Source organism: Parambassis ranga, chromosome 17 (genome assembly GCF_900634625.1).
Source record: "Parambassis ranga chromosome 17, fParRan2.1, whole genome shotgun sequence".
Taxonomy (NCBI): domain Eukaryota; kingdom Metazoa; phylum Chordata; class Actinopteri; family Ambassidae; genus Parambassis; species Parambassis ranga.
The window spans coordinates 9,872,806-9,895,723 of NC_041037.1; the positions used below are offsets into that span (position 1 = coordinate 9,872,806).

At 41.0% G+C, this 22,918-nt stretch overlaps 1 protein-coding gene across 1 annotated transcript; it reads left to right on the top strand.

Moving 5' to 3' along the window:
• Positions 1–1,893: 1,893 nt before the first annotated feature.
• Positions 1,894–22,017, top strand: yeats2 (YEATS domain containing 2). The gene is made up of 30 exons (XM_028428107.1): positions 1,894–2,065; positions 2,491–2,596; positions 2,701–2,798; positions 2,952–3,044; positions 3,133–3,366; positions 3,484–3,602; positions 6,238–6,399; positions 7,714–7,825; positions 8,087–8,131; positions 8,211–8,379; positions 8,737–8,979; positions 9,341–9,508; positions 10,862–10,953; positions 11,512–11,697; positions 11,820–12,048; positions 12,277–12,435; positions 12,944–13,071; positions 13,710–13,856; positions 14,037–14,228; positions 15,409–15,781; positions 15,907–16,041; positions 16,799–16,933; positions 17,255–17,399; positions 17,703–17,779; positions 17,873–17,952; positions 18,569–18,773; positions 19,360–19,595; positions 19,716–19,790; positions 19,969–20,042; positions 20,640–22,017. The coding sequence occupies exons 2-30, from the start codon at positions 2,497–2,499 to the stop codon at positions 20,746–20,748; spliced, it is 4,320 nt and encodes a 1,439-aa protein (XP_028283908.1). The 5' UTR covers positions 1,894–2,065; positions 2,491–2,496; the 3' UTR covers positions 20,749–22,017.
• The last annotated feature ends 901 nt before the right edge of the window (positions 22,018–22,918 follow it).

The window sequence follows — 22,918 nt, forward strand, 5'->3', positions numbered from 1 at the left end:
CAGTTTGCCCCCTCTCATTACTAAAAAATGTTTAGCTATACTGTGGTGGTGTGTCAGTGTAAAAACCTCTATCCTATCCATTTATATATACCAAAAGTTTTACTTGACATAAAAAATGAGGAGACAAAGATGAAAATAAGCTGCTCTGGTGAATGTGATGCATGATCATGATGTACTATGTGTATAGTGTAATGTAGCTCTTAGCATCATCACGTCATTCACCACCTTTCCCTATCCGCTTCTCTAATCTCTTCCTCTCTCTATCCCTTTCTCTACCTCCCACTTAGCCAGGTGTTTAATAGTGAGCACCTCCTCCACCAATCAGCTGTCGATCTGTCCCTCTCCTGCCCAATCACAGCTTAGCAAGAAATTTAACAGTTTTTCGTCTCTTCTTCAGCCGTCTTCTGATCGACTCCGGCAGCCCTCCTCCACCCCAAGCACCGCCAGATGCACACCAGTTCAAGACCTCCTCTCTCCTGCTCTCCAGCTTTTCCACCACCACCACCACCAGGTCTAGACCCGGGGGGGTCTTCTGATCTAGCTCCCTCTCCTCTTGAGTTTTCCCCTTTTCTGATGTGGTCTTCACAACAGCACATTCTAATCATTGTACTATAATAAATCTTTTCTCATTCAGTTCACTGAGTCTCTCATGAGTGTCTTTACACAGAGATAAAATATATATACATATATGCAAAATCACTGAAGTCCCAGAGTTTTAAAGAAGATGCCATAGATTTATATTTAACAACCAACAACAAGTATCAATGTGCAATCGTCTCCATGTGTCTTTTGTCATCAAAGGACAAATCAATCATGCTGGGGAAGTTTTAGTAATCCATTGTGTTGAACAAGGAGACAAGCCGGGCCACATTATTTTAGGTAGGGTTGAGCAACTCATGCTGCAGTGAACATTAATTAAGCCGTTTTGTTTACGTCTCATCAAGTGATTTATATAATCCCACATTTTATGGTTAGGTTTCATCAAAACCGCAAACATTCTTCTCACAGATTCTGTCATCCACAGTGCATTAAATGGTATGGAAAGAATCCATGTCATGCTTTCTACCACAAACATCTGTGTTATGATTTATGCAGAGAGACACACTTGGAGACAGGGAAACACTGTACGATAAAGTTCATGTCGGTGCATAGATTTAATTTGCTTATAGGAAATTTGGCACCATACAGGCAGCATACTGTCTTCTAAGAATTGATACCTTTTGCACTAATGTACAATATACTTTCTTAACAAGCCGGGAATGATAATTGATTGTTGCAAAAAAAAAATATTCACCCCTAAGAGGAGAAATTCACTTGAAAAGAATGGAAAAGACAAGACACGGCACCTTGTTTGAGAAAACCTTATCTCTCAAGTCAATATTTTTTAATTTGGTTTAGTCTGCTCAACAGATCATTTCCTGTAAAACACATGTTTCACTGAGCAAAGATCTAACTAGCTGATGTTAAAGCATGTGGAGCTCATCCTTTTCCTGATCATCTACTAGTTATTCTGCAGAAATGCACTGCATTCCATGCCTGTCATTCAAAGTCACAGCTTGATATCTGTATCATTATCAGGAGTCACAATTCTGTAATAGTCATGTGATGACATGTCATGAAGACAATTTATTGAAGTGATAATAGAGGACTAAAATAAATTCTTGTGTATTGTTGTGTCATCATTCACAGAAATACACTGCTTGAATGATGTGTGGTTCTACTATCATTTCAGTCTAATCAGGGTGAACAGGGTGCTCTGATGTTACTTGTCTGGCCAGTTAGAAACTGAATGGAGTACCTGAAAAATGATGCCAAGTGTTCAGAAGATTCATGCAGGTGTTCATTGTGTCTATTGTGTAGAACAGCGGCCCCCTGTGGCTAGTTTGCGGACGTGCAAAACCCAGTACCCACACTGCAGTTAGCTTGTATGTCCATCTCCAGATTTAGCAATTTACTCAACACGAGTGTGGTGTGAATATAGCAAATAACGCAAAGGATATGCTCACGCTGAATTAAAACACACGCCATTTAAAGAAACGTTGCCTCCACAGCACAGAGTACTCCAGTAAGTTTGCGTCTTATACAGACTGAATCTGTTTTACAGCCGTTTGCTAACGTTAGCTAAATTAGCAAACAAGGATAGCAGCTAACGTGACAGTGCTACCCGACTGCACGAACGACAAGTACACATTTATGTAATGCAGAGATAGAGAGCCACGATACGACCGCATGGCAGTGCGTGTTCATTGGTTGAGTGTGCTACATTTAGTTATTACTTCAAATAATTGACGAACGATTTGAAATAAGTCTTGGGTGGTAGGCAGTCCGCTGCTAAGCTATGTTAGCATAGCTAGCAGCGAAGCTTAGCTGTGAGCATTAACATTCAACGAGGCTGCTAATTTGATGCTAAGTACAGTCTTCATTGACCGTTTGAGCACTGAAGTGATTAGCTTATGTTAGATGCGTTTTCTCTACTATATTTGTTTTCAGGCAGCCATGTCGGGAATTAAAAGGAAACTTGAAGGTACTGATCCAGACTATGAGGATATTTCGCTAGTTCAAAACAGTAAGAGAAACAAAGCAGCTGAACATAATGGTAAGTTTATGCTCTGAACCCTGAGCCTGTACACCTGTTTTGCATGTTGTAGTCAAAACCAACTGTCCTTAACATGTTCTCCCTCTTTTCCTGTTTTGTTCCAGCTCGAGAAGCAACAGTACAAAAAATTGAAACCATTATCAGGGAACAGTTTTCTTTGGAGATGAAGAACAAAGAGCATGAGATAGATGTGATAAGCCAGGTTTGTAGTAAAATACTTGTAATAAATTTGTATTTTCTTCCTGTTGGCTTGATTGTAACAGTAATGCAGGAAAAACAGTTGCTATAGAAAATCAAGTTTAAAATCAGTGTAAAGCAAAGCATGTTGATTCACTTTTTTGACATTATTTTGCAGCGACTTAATGAAGCAAGAAGGATGATGGACAAGCTGCGGGCTTGCATAGTAGCCAATTACTATGCTAATGCTGGAATGACAAAACACCCAGAGGTAACTTGGGATGCATACAGCTGTCAGGTGCTTTAACTTGGTGGTTAAAGTGTAGTAACAGTCACCAGTATTTTCTCTTGTGTCCCAGCATGCATCCAAGAGTGACCCCGCTGTGCTGAACCATCCAGCTATCCGCCGATTCTTGGAGTCACCATCCCGTTCTTCTTCTCCTGTAAATCAGGGCTCTGAGACTCAATCTTTGGTCCATTCAGAGTCAGAGTCCTTGTCACAGCAAGGAGAGGCCGCTGAGAGGAACGGTGACAGAGCGTGCAGAGAGGACAGCAGTAGGCAGGAGCGAAGGCCTGGACGTAACACAGGCAAAGTGAGCTCACCTAAGAGACATGGCAGAGCAATTGGTTATATGACGACTGAAGTCTGCCTAGGATTTTTTATTTCTTTCTTTCATCAAGCCAGTTTTGTTTGTTATTATCTGTTCTAGGACACATTTTGTGTGCCATCGTCCGTAGGAGCAGAACAGAGGGTGACCTACCACACAACTGGAGATGATACCTCAAGACTCTATGCAAAGAAGACGATCGTGGTGGGAAATGTGTCCAAGTATGTATCTAAACTGAACATACATTTTATTCATGCAGTCATCCTTCTGAGCCAGTCTTTCCAAATCATAGATCGGGGGCTTTTTAGAATAATAATAAAAATAATAAAATAGGGACTATTTAATTGGTTACATAGCTCAAAATGTTCCATTTCTCATGGATCACGTTGGTGAATGTTTTAAAAACATCACAACATCAGAGTTTGTGTTTTCTTAGGCACACTCAGTCAAAACAGTTCTGGGGACTCTGAGAGTAACTACGCTCTTGGGGAGAGAGAACTACATACTTTCAAGGGCTCTTTTTTGCTTTTTGCAATCAAACCACTCTTTCTGTGCGACATACAGCTGACAGTTCTGCGTTTATGTTTTTAGCAAGTCAATGTGTAATTGCATGGAAGTTTCCTGTTGTGCTAAGAAAGCACTTTCCCTGAAGTAAGAACTCAAAAGACCTTTGAAGCTAAAAGAAGTGTGACCAGTGACTTGTCTTTGACATTCGTCATTATAATTTTCTACTTCTGTCCCTGTTCCAAGTTTACAGTTTTCAAAAACTGTGAGCTATTAAAATGAAAGAGTTGTTGGTCCCCTGGAGGTATTGTCAGTAGAATATCTAATTCATTTCCTGTGTTTGTGTCCTTGTTGCCAATCATTTTTGAACTTAAATAGTTAATTAAAGTCGAGAAATAGCATGGAAAACGGCTTAGTGCCAAAACAGTGGTGATTTGGTTGTAATTAACCAAAACTTGCAGAAATGAGATGAGAAAGCTGCAGATTGTTTATATGGGAAGAGCTAAAGGCAAAACAGGTGGTTGCTGTTACTCAAATTACTCAGTTGAGTTTGTCTCGTGCATGACTGTGCACTGAATAGATGAGCCATAATTCAGTTAAGCTACAGGCCCAGGCTTGAACAGTGTTGAAAATACCTTTAACCCAAATCATTCGCCTCTGGGCCTGAGTGGATCTAGATCACTGATGGATCCTTGACACCAGTCAGTTCTAGGCTTGTGCAAAATCGTATCGTGTGCAATTAAGCGTCAGAAAAACTGTAATCGATTAATATTTGCCACTTATCGATTACGGCGATTAGCGCCTCGTCATGATGACGCATTTTTGTGTGCGGCATACTCTCACCATCACCCGCGCACATGTGAGCCCACAATAACAATAATGGTGGAAGGCAGTGGTGTTCAGTTAAATAATGCAGCACGTTCCTAACACAAGTTCAACGTCTGTCACCATAAGCCCGAGCACGAAGAAAGCCGAAGAAAGCGCAACGAGGACACAACACTACACTACACTACAGCTGTATATAGTGCCGCGACATGCATTAGGTGAAGCGTGGAGCATTGGTTGTTGCCATAGTAACTGAATTTTTGCTCGTATCAAATGAATGAACTCCGATCTTTATTTACGGACTCCACAGCAAGATAGGAAACATTACAACAGCGAAGTCTCCTCCAGCAGATATTGGAAAGAATTCCACTCAGCCGAGAGTCCGCGATACGTTTAGTCTTTGTGCTGCTTATGACCAAACTAAGCACTGGAAGAACGTAATGTAGGTTGATTTGCACAGACACACATTTAAATGTGAAATTGTCCGGTTTGTTTGTTTGTTTGTTTTTTCTGCTGCTGTTCTACAGTCTGAGTGAAAACATGCTCTAGTGTGGGACATATTCCAGTCACAGGTTCATTTGCGCAGACACATTTTTTAACTTGAAATAATCACTGATGTGACTTTTCTGAACTTATTTGTCTATTTGTCTGTTTAATTTTAATGTTGACATGCTTTGTGACCTTAAGATAAGAACATTTGAAGGACAAAGTTACTTTAAATGTTTGCTTCATTATTATTTTGAAGCAGTTTGTGCCTCAATATTATCAATACATATTTCCATGGCTGGTTGGTGTCTAATCACCAGCTTAACCTGTTAGAATGAAGTAGTTAACTTGACTGATGATTTGTCGGTATCATGCTAGAACACTGTGCCAATTTAGAGTCAAAAACATGTAAGTGCAATTGTCATCAATTAATCGTCAAATTAATCGTTATCGGCTAAATGCCACAATTAATCGTGATTAATTTTTTTGCCAATATCGCCCAACCCTAGTCAGTTCAGAGTAAAAGAAGTTTACATAAATTCTAGGAAACTTGGATTGACAAGGCTCATGAGTCTCATGTACGCTAAATGTCTCAAGGGGGTTAAATGGGGGGGGGGGTGTCATTTGTCATGGGGTACAGTGCAGACTTACATATCATGTTTACAATAAAGCCTGTAGGGAAACTGGTTTGTAAGAGTTGCTCAAGACTGAAAGCTGTAAAATCATACAACCTCTGCATAAAGAGGATAGAAGGCTTCAGACTGGTAATAAAATTTAAATGGCAACCGATGTTTAATGAAAAACATTTACTTCTTAGATAGACCTTGGAAATTTGACACACGCAGAAGCATCCTCAGAGAAATATCTGAAAAATACACAGAAAAAAGTGGTAGCTTTGCCACCCCCTGCCCCTCATGTGTCCTTGTTTTGCTTGTTGCATAGTCTAACTGCTCCTGAACCCCACCTAATACATAGACATTATCCCCTGTGGTGACTGTGGCCATGTCCTCACTGTTTTTCTTCTTTCTCTTCCTTTCTCAGGTACATCCCCCCTGATAAGCGGGAAGAAAATGACCAGTCTACCCATAAGTGGATGGTATACGTTAGAGGTTCCAGGCGAGAGCCAAGCATCAACCACTTTGTAAAGAAAGTCTGGTTCTTCCTGCATCCCAGCTACAAACCCAATGACCTTGTTGAAGTCAGGTTCGTGCCACTGTCTTTTTCTTTAGGAGCGTATTTGAAAACACTTCTCTGATGATGCACACGTTATTTTAAACCGGCAAAGCTTGTCTTCTTGTTATCAAAATCAACACTTGGGTCCTGTTTTATGTGGTTACCTCAGGCATCAACAGTCAAAACAACAGGGGCAGACCTGTACCCAAAGATTTGCCCTCACAGCATTGTTTTCCTCATAGTACACAATGTTTACTTTTAACCTCATGTATTCTTTTAGGGCAGTAGTTTTGTGCCCACCTATTTCCAAACTGAAAGAAGAAAGGAAACAATTTTTTGAAAATAACACTTGCGCAACAGTCTTCACCATCAGATGACTCCTCATTCAGGGCGCCTTGCTTATCCATGTGCAAAAGCATATCTACGCTGTGTTACACACACTCAGCAGTAAACAAACTTTTATGAAATCCTTTAATAAACAGCGCCCCCTTGTGTTTGTTTGACTATGTCTCCCCAGCATTTGTGTCTCACTATAAAAAACATACTTGTCATAATAATTTCATTATGTAGATTGTACACACATCATTAGCTGACGTCATGTGCTGTATGAGTCAGACTAAAAGTCAACATCAAAATGACTAATAGTGGCCACACCTAAATCATACACGCAGGCTTATCTGCTTACTGAAGCATTGGAGGTGTGTATCACAGTCGCACTGTTCATTTAGGAATCCTCCAGAACGTCTGTAGCCTTAAGTTCTGTGCTTGAAATGTCCCATTTTAGGCATTGCCCTCTATAAATGCAAAGGATTTGAGTTTGCCCGTGGTTTCTGAATAAATGATCTCTTTCATCAGTCAGCAGTCTTCACCCTTAGCCGTAGCCTCCTGGCTGTATGAGCTGACAAAGCGTTTGTTGCTGTTGCAGCAGCTTGTAAGCTCTCCCTGTCTGACTCAAAGTCTTCATTCCCAGTGAATCCTACACAGGCCTGGTACCCTCTCCTGACACCCAACACAGCCTAAATGTAAAAAAAATAAAAAATAGGAATCCCTTGTATAGTTTGCTTGAACAGACACGATATTCAGCCACACACACACACACACACACAGCCTTGGAAATGCAGGCAGTCAGCTCAGTGTCTGTTGAGATGAAAAGGCTTCAAACAGTGGAGAAGATGAGAATCCTTCAAGTCATTGATTTTTGGAGATTATTAACTCTGTCTCAGCTAAAAAAACAGTGTGAGAGTGTTTTTTCAGTCATTGTGATGAATCCTCTGGATTTTATTCCACCAGATTAGTATTCTAATGATGTTTCATAAGGTTTTTTTTAAATGTGTCTGTTCTCAGTGAGCCTCCCTTTCATTTAACGCGTCGTGGTTGGGGTGAGTTTCCTGTGAGGATCCAGATCCACTTCAAAGACCCCCGCAACAAACGTATTGACATCATCCACCAGCTAAAGGTCAGACCACATTGCAGGCCACATCATCTTTCAGCTCTCTCTCCTCTTCACAGTATTTTTCTACATACTGAGCTTCTTTAAGATAACCTTGTGTGGGTTCAGGATTTGCTTTGCTGACTTGTGCCACACTTAAATTGCACATGACTGCGGGCAAAAACAGCAAGCAAGAAAGTACATGTCGAAAATCAAAGTAGATTTATTGCTTCAGGCATAATAGTTTGTGTGAAGGGATAATTAATTGCATATTATTTATTCCTACAGTTGGACAGAACATATACTGGTCTTCAGACACTGGGGGCTGAAACTGTAAGTTTTGTAAACGCGTCCTCTATTTCCTGTCTTGACTTTTCTTCTCCGAGCTAACAATAAGGTATATTTGTTCCAGGTGGTGGATGTGGAGCTCCACAGGAATTCTCTCGGGGAGGACTACATCCCTCAGCCCTCTTCCTCTAAGGTGACTCACAGATCAGCCAGCCCTGTGTCGGCTGCTTTCCTGGCTCAGACTCACGGACGCTCTGGTTCTCCCATTTCACATGACTCCACTGTCGATAAAGGTACTGCAACAGAGAACATGAGCCTAAAGTGATATTGTTCTACATTTAAGGCAAAGCCTACCGTACTTGCTGGTGTATATACCGGTGTGTTTTTGAGAAGACAATTTTTTTGTGAGATGTTCTGTATTGCTATCTTACCTTATCTTCAAATTGATGAAAAATAACATTCTTATTAGTCAGGATACAGTCAGGTTACTTAAATGTATTTTCACTCAACCAGTAACAAGTGTAACTTCTGTCAGAGGGTCAGTTTGATCCTTATTTTGAATCACTTTTCTGGAGTTTCCTAAATGAATAGCCTTGTTTGGAAGATAAAATGACAGCAGTTGTAATTAAGATCTACTCTCCTGTCTCCAGGTTTCATCAAAGCTGAGATGGGGAGGCTTGCAGCTGGTCATGCTACAATCCCTGGTGCTGGTGAACGCACTCCCACTCGACCCAAAGCTGGTGACAGAGTAACCCTAGGTTCCCATGGTAACTCTGCCTTTCAGCCTATTACAGCAAGCTGTAAGATTGTCCCACAAGGGCAGCCGCCCAGTCCTGCTGAGTCTCCTGGGAAGTCGTTCCAACCAATCACCATGAGCTGTAAAATTGTTTCAGGTAAGTGTTCATCACCCCCAGTCTCCAGTTCATACTGTTTCTAAACAATATTGAATCACTCTACCTTCCTTTTTCGTCATAAATTAGATCAGGGGTTCTCAAACCTTTCAAATCGTGACACACAAAATAACAGTGCAAGAGATCCGCACCCCAGTGTCGCCTGTGAAGGTTAACAAACAAATGCTGCAAACAAAGCTTCTTTTGTGTTGCTGCAGGCACATATAGCATCTGTTACATTAGTCAAAAGTAACAGTAACTGCTTGTTATATAAAACAATAAAACTATTTTAAAACATTTTTTATGTTTTGATTTGCTATTAAATTGCATAATTAAAATTGTTGATTACTTTTCCCTTCCACAGGGTCACCCATCTCAACTCCAAGCCACTCCCCACTGCCCCGCACACCGACGACCTCCACCCCTGTCCACAGCAAGCAGAGCTCTTCTTCTGTGCTCAACAACCCGTATATCATTGTCGACAAACCAGGCCAGGTGATTGGCATGGCTTCCTCATCTGCTGCCTCCGCAGGTACACATCTCCTACTCAGTGTCAAAGTGCTGCTTAAAATCGGAAGTGGTCCTGCGGCAAAATTCAGATGCAGTGTCTGAGCCACCCACGTAAAATATAAAAATGGCTGTGAAGAGTGTACTCAAAAGCAGAACAGATGATAAAAAATACCTCCTTTCTCTTTATTTTTCTTTCTATATTTTGCTTTTCTTGTCCTCATTTATTCCTTTGTACTTTTTTTCCGAGTCTTTTTTCTCTCTCTCTCTCTCTCTCTCTCTATGACGTGTGGTGAGACAGCAGGATTGAGAGGTTACCATGGTGACTGTGGTGATGTGTTTCATGGCCAGATTAAGAGAGTATCGGATGAGACCGTACACTCACATCAAGTTTTGTGCATGTAAATATGTTGCGCAGTTGTCTGCAAGGATGATAGTTCACTGCCAGAGTGCACATGATGTGTGCGTCACAGCGAATAGAGTCATCGTACATGACCATTGCTGTTGTACTTTCCTCTTCACATCAGCAGCGTCAGTTCACATTCCACTTAGAAGACACTTCTTTGCCCTGAATTGCTCTTACGCTTTTACGCCCACCCAGCCCCTCCTACACTTCCTCCACAGATACACAGCTCACCCAGAATCTGGCAACAGGTGCTATTAAAACTATGTTTTTGCAAACTGGATGAGGTTGATGTGGGTGTTGTTGCTGATTCACCAATCCAAATTTTAATGGAGCGAGTAAGAAATAAAATATAACTAGTAGTCTGCTCTCTAAATAAATACAGGATAGGCAAATCTGTGCTTCAACACCCACTCTGATAATAAACTGTCACCTTGCACCACAATGATGTGTTCATGCTAGAAAGGTTGACAGGAACTGAAGCAGCTGTCACTGTTAACCTTGATTTATACCATACTGCACATATACAGAGCCTCCACCAAAGCCTCCTCCAGGGACTTATGTCACTGTGTACAAATTCTGTAATCATGCCACAAAAATACTATATATATCTGTGTTGATGGTGATTAAAACTAAGCCTGTCCCATTTACTTTTTCTTAACTTACTAATCGGTGGCCACTTAGAGACATAGACAAGGAAATGCATTTAATATAAAATTAAAGCTATCAGGTATCGACAGATAGATGTTACAATTTGGCATCTAGAATAAGCTCCAAATAGAGCATCATCCACTCAATTCAGTGTCCAAGGGAAAAAGGAAATACTATTATAAACATATCAGTCACAGTTATGGTCTGCATCATAGCAATATGTAGCTACATTTCTGTGGGGGTGTGCTTTAGGCTCGCTTGATTCTATGCAGAATTATGTGCATTCAGTGATGTTTGTGCGTTCATGTCTGAATTATTTCACAGGAAGCCCATCTGCCAAACAGTCTGCTGCTCAAGGCACTCGCTCTCCGGCTCCTAAAGTTCACACTGGCACCTTCCTTTCCTCTGGGGTGAAGGTGAGTTTACAAGCTATTTACTCATCTTTTATTAATACTCCGTCCCTGTAGTATCTGTATCTTTAACAAAGCAGTGTGTGTATTAATAGTAGGCCAGGGTGCTATCTTCAGCAGATGTGGGTGCCTTGGCAGCTTTTTAAATGGGACATCATTCTGAAGATGGGAGGAGGGGGTTGGGAGAGAGGTTTAGCAAAAAGAAATGCACAGCTCTGTTTTGTCAGTAGTCTGATTTAAAATCCTCCTATTAACACATGCTCATCATTGCTTCTCGATCCAGAGATAAAATATGATTTTACTTAGAATTTCTGTTTTATCACAGTGGTTCAGGGTTCTAATTAGTTTAAATTCTGTAGTTTTCTCTGATGTAAACCACTGACATCTGCTGTCATACTACAGGCCAAGGCAGGGTAGATGGGGAATATAAAGATATCTACTTGATGAATTAATGATGATGCTGATTTTCAAAAGCCTGTTCAAAGCAGCAATCTTTTTTAGCTCACCAGCTGTTGTTTCAAGGTTTTCCTGTTTTAAGTCCCTCTCTCCATGTGTCTTGTGCAGGTTATTATCAAGCAGGAGCCAGGGGAAGTTTCAACTCAGCAACAGCAGATGGTTTCCACAGTAACCAGCCAGCAGCAACCTACTGCTACGGCAGCGCACCAGTTTGTCGCAGTGAAGGGAGGTCACATGATCTCTCTGTCGGCACAGAAACAGGCTGGAGGGGCCACAGGAGCCACAACTAGCAAGGTCAGTAGTTATTGGATGTATCCATAAACATCTACAGAGAAACATCCATTTATTCACATGTTAATTGTAATTGAGCCGTGCATGTTAAAAGTTTGTCATAAAAAAACTTCTCTTATTTCCAGGTGTTAGGTATTCCTGTTAGCTCTACACTTCAGTCTTCAGTGAAACAGGTGGCTATCAGCAGCGGACAGATTTTGGTTGCCAAGGGAAGCCCTTCTGTCTCCAAGGTGATGGGTGGGAAGCAGGTATTGGCACAGGGAGTTGCTAAAGCCATTGTCAGTGGAGCCAGTGGAATCTCTGGTCAACAGGCACCTGCCAAGGGAGCCAGTGGGTCAGGAGGCAAGAGTGGAGGTAGTTGTTCACACATATATGCACACAAGTTTTTTTTAGTCACTATTGCTTTACTGATTCATTTGAAGGATTCACAAGGTTTCCACTAGATTTTCAAAACATGCTTATATCAGTCTTAATATTGTATATTCATGTCAGCTTCCTATACCATAATTTGCTGCACAATGTCAGAGCAATGACAAGTGAATTATTATATCTTCTCTCTGTTTATCTGTTTGTCTTTGTCAGTGATGGCTACTCTTCAACTCCCTGCCAACAACCTGGCCAACCTGGCCAATTTGCCTCCAGGTACCAAACTCTACCTGACCACCAACAGTAAGAACCCCTCAGGGAAGGGAAAGCTGCTTCTCATCCCACAGGGAGCCATCCTCCGAGCTTCCGGTGCAAGTGAGCCATGTTACTTCTAATATTCAGATTTTCAAAACCTGACACTGACTAAAGAATCCCTGTTTTTTTAAGTATGTTTTAATGAATGCTGATGGATGCCATTTTCTAATATAAAGTCTCTGTGATAACTCACAGTATTCTTCATTGTATTGGTGACATAATGTTTGGACAGACTGCCTAAACACAAAATGTTACTGCTCTCAGTTCATCCTTAAGTTTAAAAAACAATCACTCCTAAAGTTCCTGTACAACTTGAGGCATGCTGTAGCTGTTCCAGATATTGGCGGCTGCTCAATCAGTCACAGTCATCTGTTTCCTTCTGCTTAAAGAGGTTTTGCAGCATCGTAGTACTTGTGTTTCTCATCAGCAAACCAACATAACTGTCAAGCTCTGTTTTAGAATCACACTTTTATAATTAAAAACTAAAGATATGTTCATTTGAGATACAGAGTAAAGGAATTGTTTGCCTGATTTGAGAGTGATGTGTATGTGGCTGTCTATAATTCAGGTCAGCAGTCCCAGAGCAGCTCATCTGCCGGCACTGGGGGCTCTCAGAACTCCTCCTCCTCTTCCTCCTCAAGCAGTCTGCCATCGAATCTCTCATACACGTCCTATATTCTTAAACAAACCCCACAGGTAGGTAGACACACATTTCTTTGAATCACAGACATTCTTACAGACATTCTCTCTGGTATACAGCTTTTTGATGGTTTCACTGTTTCTCTGAAATACTTATACATTACTCCTAATCACTGTTTTCAATTTATTCCCTTAGCTCTACTTGCATCTTTCAATTCCTTGGTGATTCTCAGATTTTTCTATTCTAAGTGAAGTTGAGTGTTACTTAATTAGACACATTCATTACAGCAGCATTGATCCTGCAGTCAGGCATAGAACAGTGCTGTCTGTGCTTTTAGTCCACAGTTTATAATGAAAGAGTCTGTAGGGGTTTCCACCTACATTTAGATTCGTTTTACTTTGCCAAGTTTTCTTAAAAGTGATCCATTATTAAGCAAAGTGTGTGCTTAAGTCACTGTCTGTATACCCAGTGTCTGTAAACAAACAACAGTACTTACTCTCCAGTTAAAAATGAAATGATCACTGGATTTTTCAATGGGCAGTAATGTTATATAAAGTTGCAGTAGAATCATTTACATGTATAGAACAATAATACTTTCTATGAACATGTACCTTAACATACTTGATTTATTTGTATTTTTTTTCTAATGGTTAAAGAATTTGTCTCAGCCATTTATGTGTTTTTTGTTTCTCAGGGTACGTTTCTGGTTGGACAGCCAGCGCAGGGTTCAGGGAAGCAGGGTGGTTCTAGCTCAGCAGGTCATGCAGCATCATCTACAGCTGCTGTTTCCCAGCAGGCTATACGGGTTACAGCTGGACAGAAAGCAGCCATTCTGGCTCAGGTTTGTATTCTGCAGTTTAAAGAGCATGGTGAAGTATTTGTGATTTTGTGGTTAATCAAGCTTTTTATATGCTGAACAAACTGTGTGGGAGGTGAAAATGTATTCTCTTATATTTGTTCATTGTTGATTTTCATGCTTTTGGAGTTTTTAAAAGTGGGTAATTGCTTCTGTGATTGACAGGTGGTTGGTGGCTCGCAGGGCGCGCAGGTGAAGTTGTCTGATGGCTCTGTTAAAACTGTAACAGCAGCAGGGACGGGCCACTTGTCCAAGCCGGGTACCACCACATTAAGGATGACAGGTGGAGTCATCACCGCTGCTAGCTCCACCGCCGGCTCTGTCAGCAACCCAACAGCAGCAGCCAGCCAACAACAGGCAAGTTTTACTGTCTACGTGTTTTCCTCTTTCTATTCTGCCTGAGAGCATCATCATCATCATTTTAAATACAACAGCAGCTTCTTTCAAAATAGATTTGCAGTATTGTTTTAGATCTCCTAAGCCTTAAATTTTCTATTCAATCAAGTAGTTTAATACAATTTAATCTTTTCTATAACATGAAAAATTGATTTGGCTGTTTTTGTTGATTGGAGAATCAGTTTCAATGACATTTGTACAGATTTATATTTAGTAAGCAGTATGATCTAATGAATTATTCATTTTTGCACTTTTCATTAGAAGGATACATGTAAATGAAGCATTTGCCATTACAATGGAAATACAGAAACAATCCAGTGTGAGTGCAGTATCAAGGTCCGTGATGTATTTGTCAGAATGAGCAGAGAGTTTAGAGTGCACATAAAACCCAAGCAGCCCATCAGCAGTGGTCTGGGTTGAGGTGATTACAACATCAGAGCCAGTGGCCAGGCCTCATTAACTAGAGAAATTGAAACGCACATACCATATTTTCCAGCTATATGAGCTCACAGTAGTCTGCCTTTTACTCATTTACAGGATATTTATAGGAATTTCTGTGCGGTGAAGCTAATCATTTCTCTGTGTGAGAACTTGTTGAAATACGTGTGTCTCACTCTCAATGCCCTGCAGCCTTACCACTTAACTTAGGAGGAATTCAGGAGGCAACGTTACGCTAAAAACGTAGTGATTTACGCTGGCCCGCTGGTGCGCCTAATACTCCGGTGCGACATATAGTCTGGAAAATACGGTCATATATCATTTATATGCAAAGTTGAAAAACCTCACTCCTGCAGTGTTGATACAAACGGAAGAGAAGTAGCTGTTCCTTATGAGGACTCTCCATGGAAACTGGCTCCTTTGTTTTTGGGAATTCCATAAAACCAGTGACCTGATCAGCACAGTTCACTGTGGAGGTTGCATGGCAGACGCACATAGAACAGTCACTTAACTGGGTTGTGTAAATTAGTGTTATCCCTAGAAATCATAGGAATATAGGAATATTTTATTCCATTAATTAAAGTTTTTCACAGTTTTATCCTTTCTGCTTTTGACCAGAACATCTGTAAGATAAAATTGGCTCAGCTGAAAGGACTTTCAGTTTATTTCCTGTTTGACGGATGTGTTTTGTGTGTCCATGCAGGCTGCTGATGGTGGGAAGTCTGGCTCTCAGCACCCCTCACTCCTGGTGGCAGCCAACCAAGCAGCAGTAATCAGTGCAGCTAAGAACGCCAGTGCTGCTGCTGGCAGCAGCCTATCAAAGACTGCTGTGTCTTCCCTGGTCAAGGGTCCTGGCACCTCTGCTGTAATGACAAAGAATGCTGCAGGTTCAACTGGTGCCATAGTAACAGTTGCAAAAGGGGTCACCAATATGCCAGTCATCAGCATGTCAAAGGGTACAGGGGTGGGGACTGTCTTGGGTGGACCCAAAAGCAGCGGCACATCACAGGTTACAGCAGCTTCATTAGTCAGCGGAGTGGCAGCCGGAGGAGGGAAGACGGGGGCATCTCTATCAGGTCAGCAGAAAGTAACCTCATACTACGTTTATCTGTTGGTTTGAATGTGTGTACAGATTATTTGAACACACGAAGAGGTCCAACCATAAATGTCTCTCTGAATAGAATGCATTGTGTTTGTCCAGGTATGCTGAAGATCCACTCTGGAGGTTCCAGCTCTCAGCAGACAGTCTTAACCATTCCTGCCAACCAGCTCAAGCAGCTGGGAGTTGGCACTGGATCTGCAGGGCTGCAGAACATTTTCATGCCTGTTGGAAAAGGTAAGGTGTCTTTTACGACTGAAGAAAACAATGATGCATTCTGTGAAACATGGATCATCTTGTTGGTGTTTCTTATCTGCTGCAATACATTTTTGATAAACAAATCTTGTAGTAAACATGTTCTCACATGTTTATTGTGCTAGACTGCAGTTGCAAATACTCTTATGTATTGTTAATTTGTAAAGTAGGTGTTTTTGCCTGTTCAGATAATTACAAAATCATATAAATATATGGATGATTGATTACTCTATTTCTCGAGGTAGAAGATTAAGAGTAATTATGCAGGATTTAAAATTTAAACTCAATAGTCAGGTTTCTGAAAATTGCTTTTCAGGACTTTGAACATCAGTAGGATGTTAAATGTTGTTAAATGTTTGAATTTAGCTGCTCACTTCTTTATCAAGCTTATATTGACCTCCTTGAGTGATAAGCCACTGACACTGCTGCAGCAGATGACTGCGTTACAGCTGGTGTTGTCCCAATTTCTCAGACTGACTTGCAATATTCAATTAGACTAAACGGAATCAGTAAAAAGTTCATGACTTTAATCTTTCTGCATAATGATTCATTGTTAAACAGTGCATGTATTTAATGAGAGCACTGTAATTCATCTCCTTCTCCACTAAACCCTCATACTATACATTGTTCTGTTTTCTGTACAATCAGTCTCCTCCAAGGCCCATCTTCAATCTGACTGTTAAAACCTGTTTATCTAATGGGTCATTGATCCATCTGAGAGTGTTTTCTCTGTGTATAGTTGTGTCTAAATGCCCAGTCTCCAGTACTCCTCCATCCTTCTCCTCTTCCACCACCCCTGGAGCAGCTGGAGCTGGAGTCTCCCCAAGTCCTGCCAACCAGGCCTCCCCCTCCCTTGCCCTGCCTCTGGCACAAGGTAAGAGGGGTCCATCCACTCCACCCACTCCCTGCTCTTCCTTCCTTTTTTCATCCCAACCTCCATTTTCCTACTTTATGGAGAAAAACATTTTGCTGAAAATATGCATATTGCATGTGTTAAACATAAAAGTCAGATTACAGCCTAAACAATAAGTGTAGAAATGTTAATATCAATATGTTAATGTGTGATGGAATAAGTAAAAAGATGGTTTCAGTTCTTTATCAGAGATAACATATGACACCCACCCTCAGCAGTAGTACATCCCTTTTTCTAATTTAAGTGAATGTGATGAATAGTGTTGTTTTCCTGCTTCCACAGTGAAGACAGAGCCTGGTGCTGCCACAGCTGTCACAGCCGGTCCATCGCCCCTGGTGACTGGTCCTACCCCCACTTCTGCCCACGTTGCCTCTGCAGCGGTCAAGCAGGAACAAGGGGCAGATAACTCTACCCACGACCTCATCAAGTAAGGACAAGGACCACTTGTAATGCTGCTATTGCAGACTGTATATACAGTAAACACAATAGTTTTACATTTATTTATGAGGAAATGCAGAAATAGTAATATAATTTACCTGACACTGAGTCATAAGAAGACAACAGTGATTTTTAGCATTTTATCACTTACGTCTCAGCATTAATTTCTCAGAGTGGAGCTTTATTTATGAAAGCTATTATAAGGCTACCCACACCTATCTTCTTGGCTGTCATTTCATTGAATCTCTCCAAGTATTAAACCTGACCTGAGATGTGATTTCTTTCTCCTCAGCACTGAGCACATTGAAACTATGATGCAGCTGCTGACGGCGGTGGTGAAGAAGTTCCCTCTCATTGTGCCAGATAAGAGTAAGTGACTTTGGTGCACTTAAAATACAGTTTTGTATCGACATGTTGTAAAATTTCTCATGTTTGTGTCACGCTGTTTGTCTACTTGTTTAGCCGAAGACTCCCATCCATTTTGTGCCTCATCAACAGAACAGTATTATTCCTGGACTATTGGAAAGCGCAGAGCATCAGAGGTGACTTTATTTCATTCTCTCTGTGGATGATTTGTGTTTTTTGTTGTTCTAAAAACAGATGCTATTGAGCCCATTTCCATTTCCTTTGACAAAGGTTTAACTAAACTCCATCTTAGGGTAACAGCACCCACTGACTGGCACCTCCACCATGTCGGTGATGATTTGCCCTGTTTGCAGTTTTTTAATTTGTAATCTGTCCTTGTGCTTGTCCTGACTCAGAGAGCTTTATGCTGGCCTCACATCTTTCTATCAGGTCAGATGTACTATATATCTCGGCCATGGCATCTCCTGTCATCTATTCCTAATGGGTTCATCAATAGCTCATACAGGCCAGCCCGTGTCTTAGCAGCCATTTCAAAGACCAGATGTGGATATTTATATCTGCATAGCTCACTAATTTACTTAGAGGACGGGGGACCAAAGCCCATTCTTTTATAGCACAAGGACAGGGGAAGAAAGAATGCTGCAAAGACTACTCAGAAATTTCTGATGTATTCTCTGGGCTATGCAAAAAATTAAGAACATTATTTTTTGACAAAATGCCAATCAGTGGATTTTAGGGCTTTTAGGCCTTATCTAAGATTAGGTTAAAACATTTTGGCATGTGTGTGTGCAGCTTCAGCGAGCAGTGGCAGTGAAGCGGCTTGTCCAGGACGTGTTGGACCGCTCACCACGCTTACAGGCCCTCACTCCTCCAAAGACCAGAGAGGTGGTACAGTGGTGCCGCCAGAGGGGTTACACACCACCCGACCCCGAGCCCCAACACAAGAATGATGATGAATCCATTGAAGACATTCTCACGCAAATAGATAATGAGCCTGGTGAGTTTCTGTGGGAGTGTGTGTATATATTGTGTACAGAGAAGATCTTTTGTCAGGTCAGTGTTTCATAGTCTACTCTCTCCTGCTTTCAGCAGCTTACTGTAAATCAATATTTCTCCTTCAGTGTTGCATATGTGGGTGTATTGCCTCTGCAGTTACCAGTTGATCCAGTATTGTGTTTGCAGTCCAGTGGTGGATGAGGGCGGCCAGTGTGCAGCCTCAGTGTTTTTGTTTAGCCGCATTGTTTTATTCGCAGGGAGCCCTCATTAATTCCGTCTTTTGTCTGTAAAGGGTGAGAGAGGGAGGCTGCTTGGCTTAGTGAGTCACATACTTGCACTGAGCCAGACAACACAATAATCTGTTTGTGTTCTCTTCCCTTCCCCTGTCTTAATTTTTAATTGTCAGATTATTGAATTACTCAAATGAGTCAACATTTTGAAAAAGCAAAGCAAAATCTCGTATATCTCTCTTGAACACAACCACACATGCAGAGACTGTAATTTGAGAGGGCCGATGCTGTTTCTGCTTTGCTGATGCTGCTGCTTGTGAAATGGTGTGTTAAATGTACTTGTGAATGTGCTTGCAGAGTGCCCGTCGACCCTGAGTAGCTGTGAAGAGCTCATGCTGCGGCTGGAGCAGATGCAGGCTCTGCTGAAGACTGAACCTGAGGACACACACAACGAAGTAGTCGACGTTGTCACTGTAAATCCATCATGTCAGAAATTAAAAGTTAAAGAAGAGGAGCAAGAAGCTGATGTGGAGCCCAAATTCTTCTTGGGTCCCTGCGTGTCTGCACAATTTGTCGGTGAAACTGCACAACAGGTCAGGAACCTCTCCAGGTGTTTGGAGGTGGAAATGTGCTCTGTTGGGTTTACCAACTGAAATCCTAACTAGAAGAAACTCTGCCTCCTCCTAAGTTTTTATCTTTTTTTTTCTTTTCAGATTGGTGTAAACTTCCAGCCATTGGAGGTGGAGAAGAACGTCTTCGCTCCTGTAGTGGAAGCCATGATTCTGAAGGTCAGTCAATACTGATGCAATACGCATTTACAGTGGCTCATCATAACTTCAAACATGATCTCGGCTTGAATAATGAATTATGTATGAGATGTACACATCATTGCATGTTTCACCTTGTACTATGGGAGACTGTGGACATCTTTGTGACTAATGATGACTGTGTGTGTGTACACTGTAGGCTACAGAACAGTTTGCTAGTGACATCCTGCGAGAAGCTCTTGCCGGGGCCTATGCCAAGTCCCCTCCGAACAGGTCAGCTTTTTTTCTCTCTCACTCTCTGTAACATGCAACCTGCTTAGTGCTCCATTTCTTACTTTATTAATTATAGCTACAGTTCTACTAGTTTGCCACACTGGATTGTCTAATCATGTGCACACATTGAATATTCAATAAATATCCCATAGCTGTATCAAAACAATGAACCACATAATTTACAGCTTCTTAGTTTGCTTCAATAATTTTAAAATGAAATGCAGGACAGTGCTCCAAACAGAACCCTTTGGGGCTATATGGTTAAATTCTTTGAAAACACAAATATGGACTTGCACCATAGGACTGTGCATGATCTTTATGGTGCTGCTCTGTTTTATTTAAAGTTGGTCCCACATGTGCTCTCCTGCTAAGAACCAAGTACATATAAACTAGAGCTGCAAATAATCCAAACATATCTGTTTGTGTTTTGTTTTCTGTGGTAAATCTGGTAGCATCAGACTTTTTATGCCTTGGTGTAAGTCAGCATAGAACTGAGTTAACAGACCTCTGAGAGCATAGAGTCTGAGCTAAAGATTCAATCAGGGATGTTGTGTATTGAAGTTTTCTTGTAATGCTTGGTTATATTTGTGTCCTCAGGGCACCAAGAGAGATCACAGCCATGAACATCCACCAGGCGGTCAGTAGCATCCCCACCTGTGACTTCCTCACTAACACACACATGGGTTACCTGGCCAAGGACAAATGAGGCAGCCAAGCAAGACAGACATAGCGTAACTGCTAACTGGCACACTTAGAGTGATGAGGACTGTCTGATCGGCTGACCTGACAAAAAGACTGGACTCCTCGAACTGACAGCAGAACTACGTGAATATCTGCACCCAGATGTAGTCCCATTGGCTCAGGTTGCGCAGTAAAAACTAATGTACTGTATTCATTAACTTGATCATGGAAGGGCTCAGTGTGCTCCTCACAGCAGCTGAATAACCAATGTTTGTAATACTTTGCGTATATTGTAACATTTTAGTCCTAATGTATGGAGAGAAGCAGCACAGTGGGGTGTGTGTCATTTCATTTAGAGAGGCTGTTGTGCTCTTGCTTACTTCATAACAAGATGATTTTATTGATGAAGTGTTTCCAGCCAGACAGCCAGCCACTCATCGGGAAAATGAAGCCTCAGTGAGTTACAGAGCTAAATAATAACATCAGACAGCTGTCGCCTCCTGTGTACTACATGCCGTGGTGCCGTCAGTGTCCCCTGAATTTATAAGACCCAGTTTTCCAGCTGAAGTGAACTGCAGGTATACAGCAGTTTGGAGATGCTAATGAATGTGTGAGTGTTCTTCATCGGTCAGTGGGTACTTTGGGAAAAGCAAGCAGAGAGGTTCCTCCAAAAGTAAGATCGCCATGGCAACCATTGATCGTCATTATCATCATGCTTTTGACTTTTTCCAGTTTTACCTGCAAGAGGTACAGTTTGTTTCCTATTGTGTCAGATTATGTTACTGAACACCAATAACATACAGATGAAAGTATATTGAACAAATCAGTGTCGTTATGAATTCAAGACACTCTTAATATTTATCTTTGTCCTTCATGAACCAGCTTTGTCAGCCTCTTGAAGTGCTTTTAAGTGTAACAGTATGAAGTACCATGTTTTCAAATGCCGTTTATTTTTTTATCTAAAATCAGCACCTCTGAACAGTAATACCATAACAGTAGTGAGCGTGGTTAAGTATGTGTAGTCCCCACAAAACTCAGTGAATTTGATGGTAAGTGAACGAAGCAGTAGTGTGTGTGTGTGTTGTCTGTTGACAAAAAGTGGTAATTGTGTTTAATGTGGAGCTTTGCATTGTGTTAATGTGTGGATGATCGGATGTGTGGGTATAACGCTTGTTAAACCAAATCAAGTTAGTGTAGAAGAAAGCCTAAACATTGTATTTTCATGTTTCGGTGCAAACCAAAAATATAATCAATATTCTTATAATAAACTAAAAAAATATTTCTTGCGAACTTCCCCATTGTGTTAATCATGTTTTTTTGTTTGATTTGTTAAATAGGATCAAGAAAAAATGTGAGAACAAGAATATAATACAATGTGATTAAATCTTAAGCATCTGACCTTTGAATAATAGCAAATAATTGCTATCATGACTCCATTTATACAATAAATGTCACAACGATGTGAAAAAGAAATATAGTCAAGGAGGCCTTTGAAAGTGCTAAGAACCTAGCCAGTCATCTTTTATTGTAATTTCACTCACATTATATTTTGCTTTTTTTTTTTTTAACAATAGATTTACAAAATAAGAGACTGGACAGTACTTTTCCCAAAATAGTGAATTAAGTGAATACTAGAGGAAATAACTTCTTTTCAAGCAGATTTCTAGCAACACCAACGGGTAACATATTACTCTAAGCATACACACTTAATGACATGAAACTATTTCATTCATAATTATTTACAATAAAAGGACGAATCAGCACGCGCACACAAACTCACACATACACACACACGTAAAGCAGCCAGTGTCTTGTGCGTCTAAAACTGCAAAAGCCCCAAACAAACAAACAAAAAAATATATATTCATTAACATGCATATTTGTTTCCATAGCAACATGGGGCAAAGGGGAGTGTAAAAGTGGTGGGGAGAGGTGGTTTATCTATTTATCTCCACTTGGGATGTTCCACAGGCTTCATAACAATACATTCCCTTGCATAGATTCTTGTGTTGTGGAATGGACTCAAAACATTCCCCTGTTGTTTCCTTAAAACTGAAACCGATCAAAGTGGAATGGTTCGGAAGTGGCAGCTGCTGTCAGATGTTGAAGACCCTCGATCCGCTTTGAAAGACAGCAGAAGGGTTTGGAGGGAGTTTGGTCCTCACCAAATGTTCCTAAAGGAGAAAAAGGAGAGA

Coding starts and splice junctions, on each gene's coding strand:
- yeats2 (XM_028428107.1), top strand. CDS start 2,497: ATGTCGGGAATTAAAAGGAAACTTGAAGGTACTGATCCAGACTATGAG. Junction 2,597..2,700: donor CAAAGCAGCTGAACATAATG/GTAAGTTTATGC, acceptor GTTTTGTTCCAG/CTCGAGAAGCAACAGTACAA. Junction 14,229..15,408: donor CAGCAGCCAGCCAACAACAG/GCAAGTTTTACT, acceptor GTGTCCATGCAG/GCTGCTGATGGTGGGAAGTC.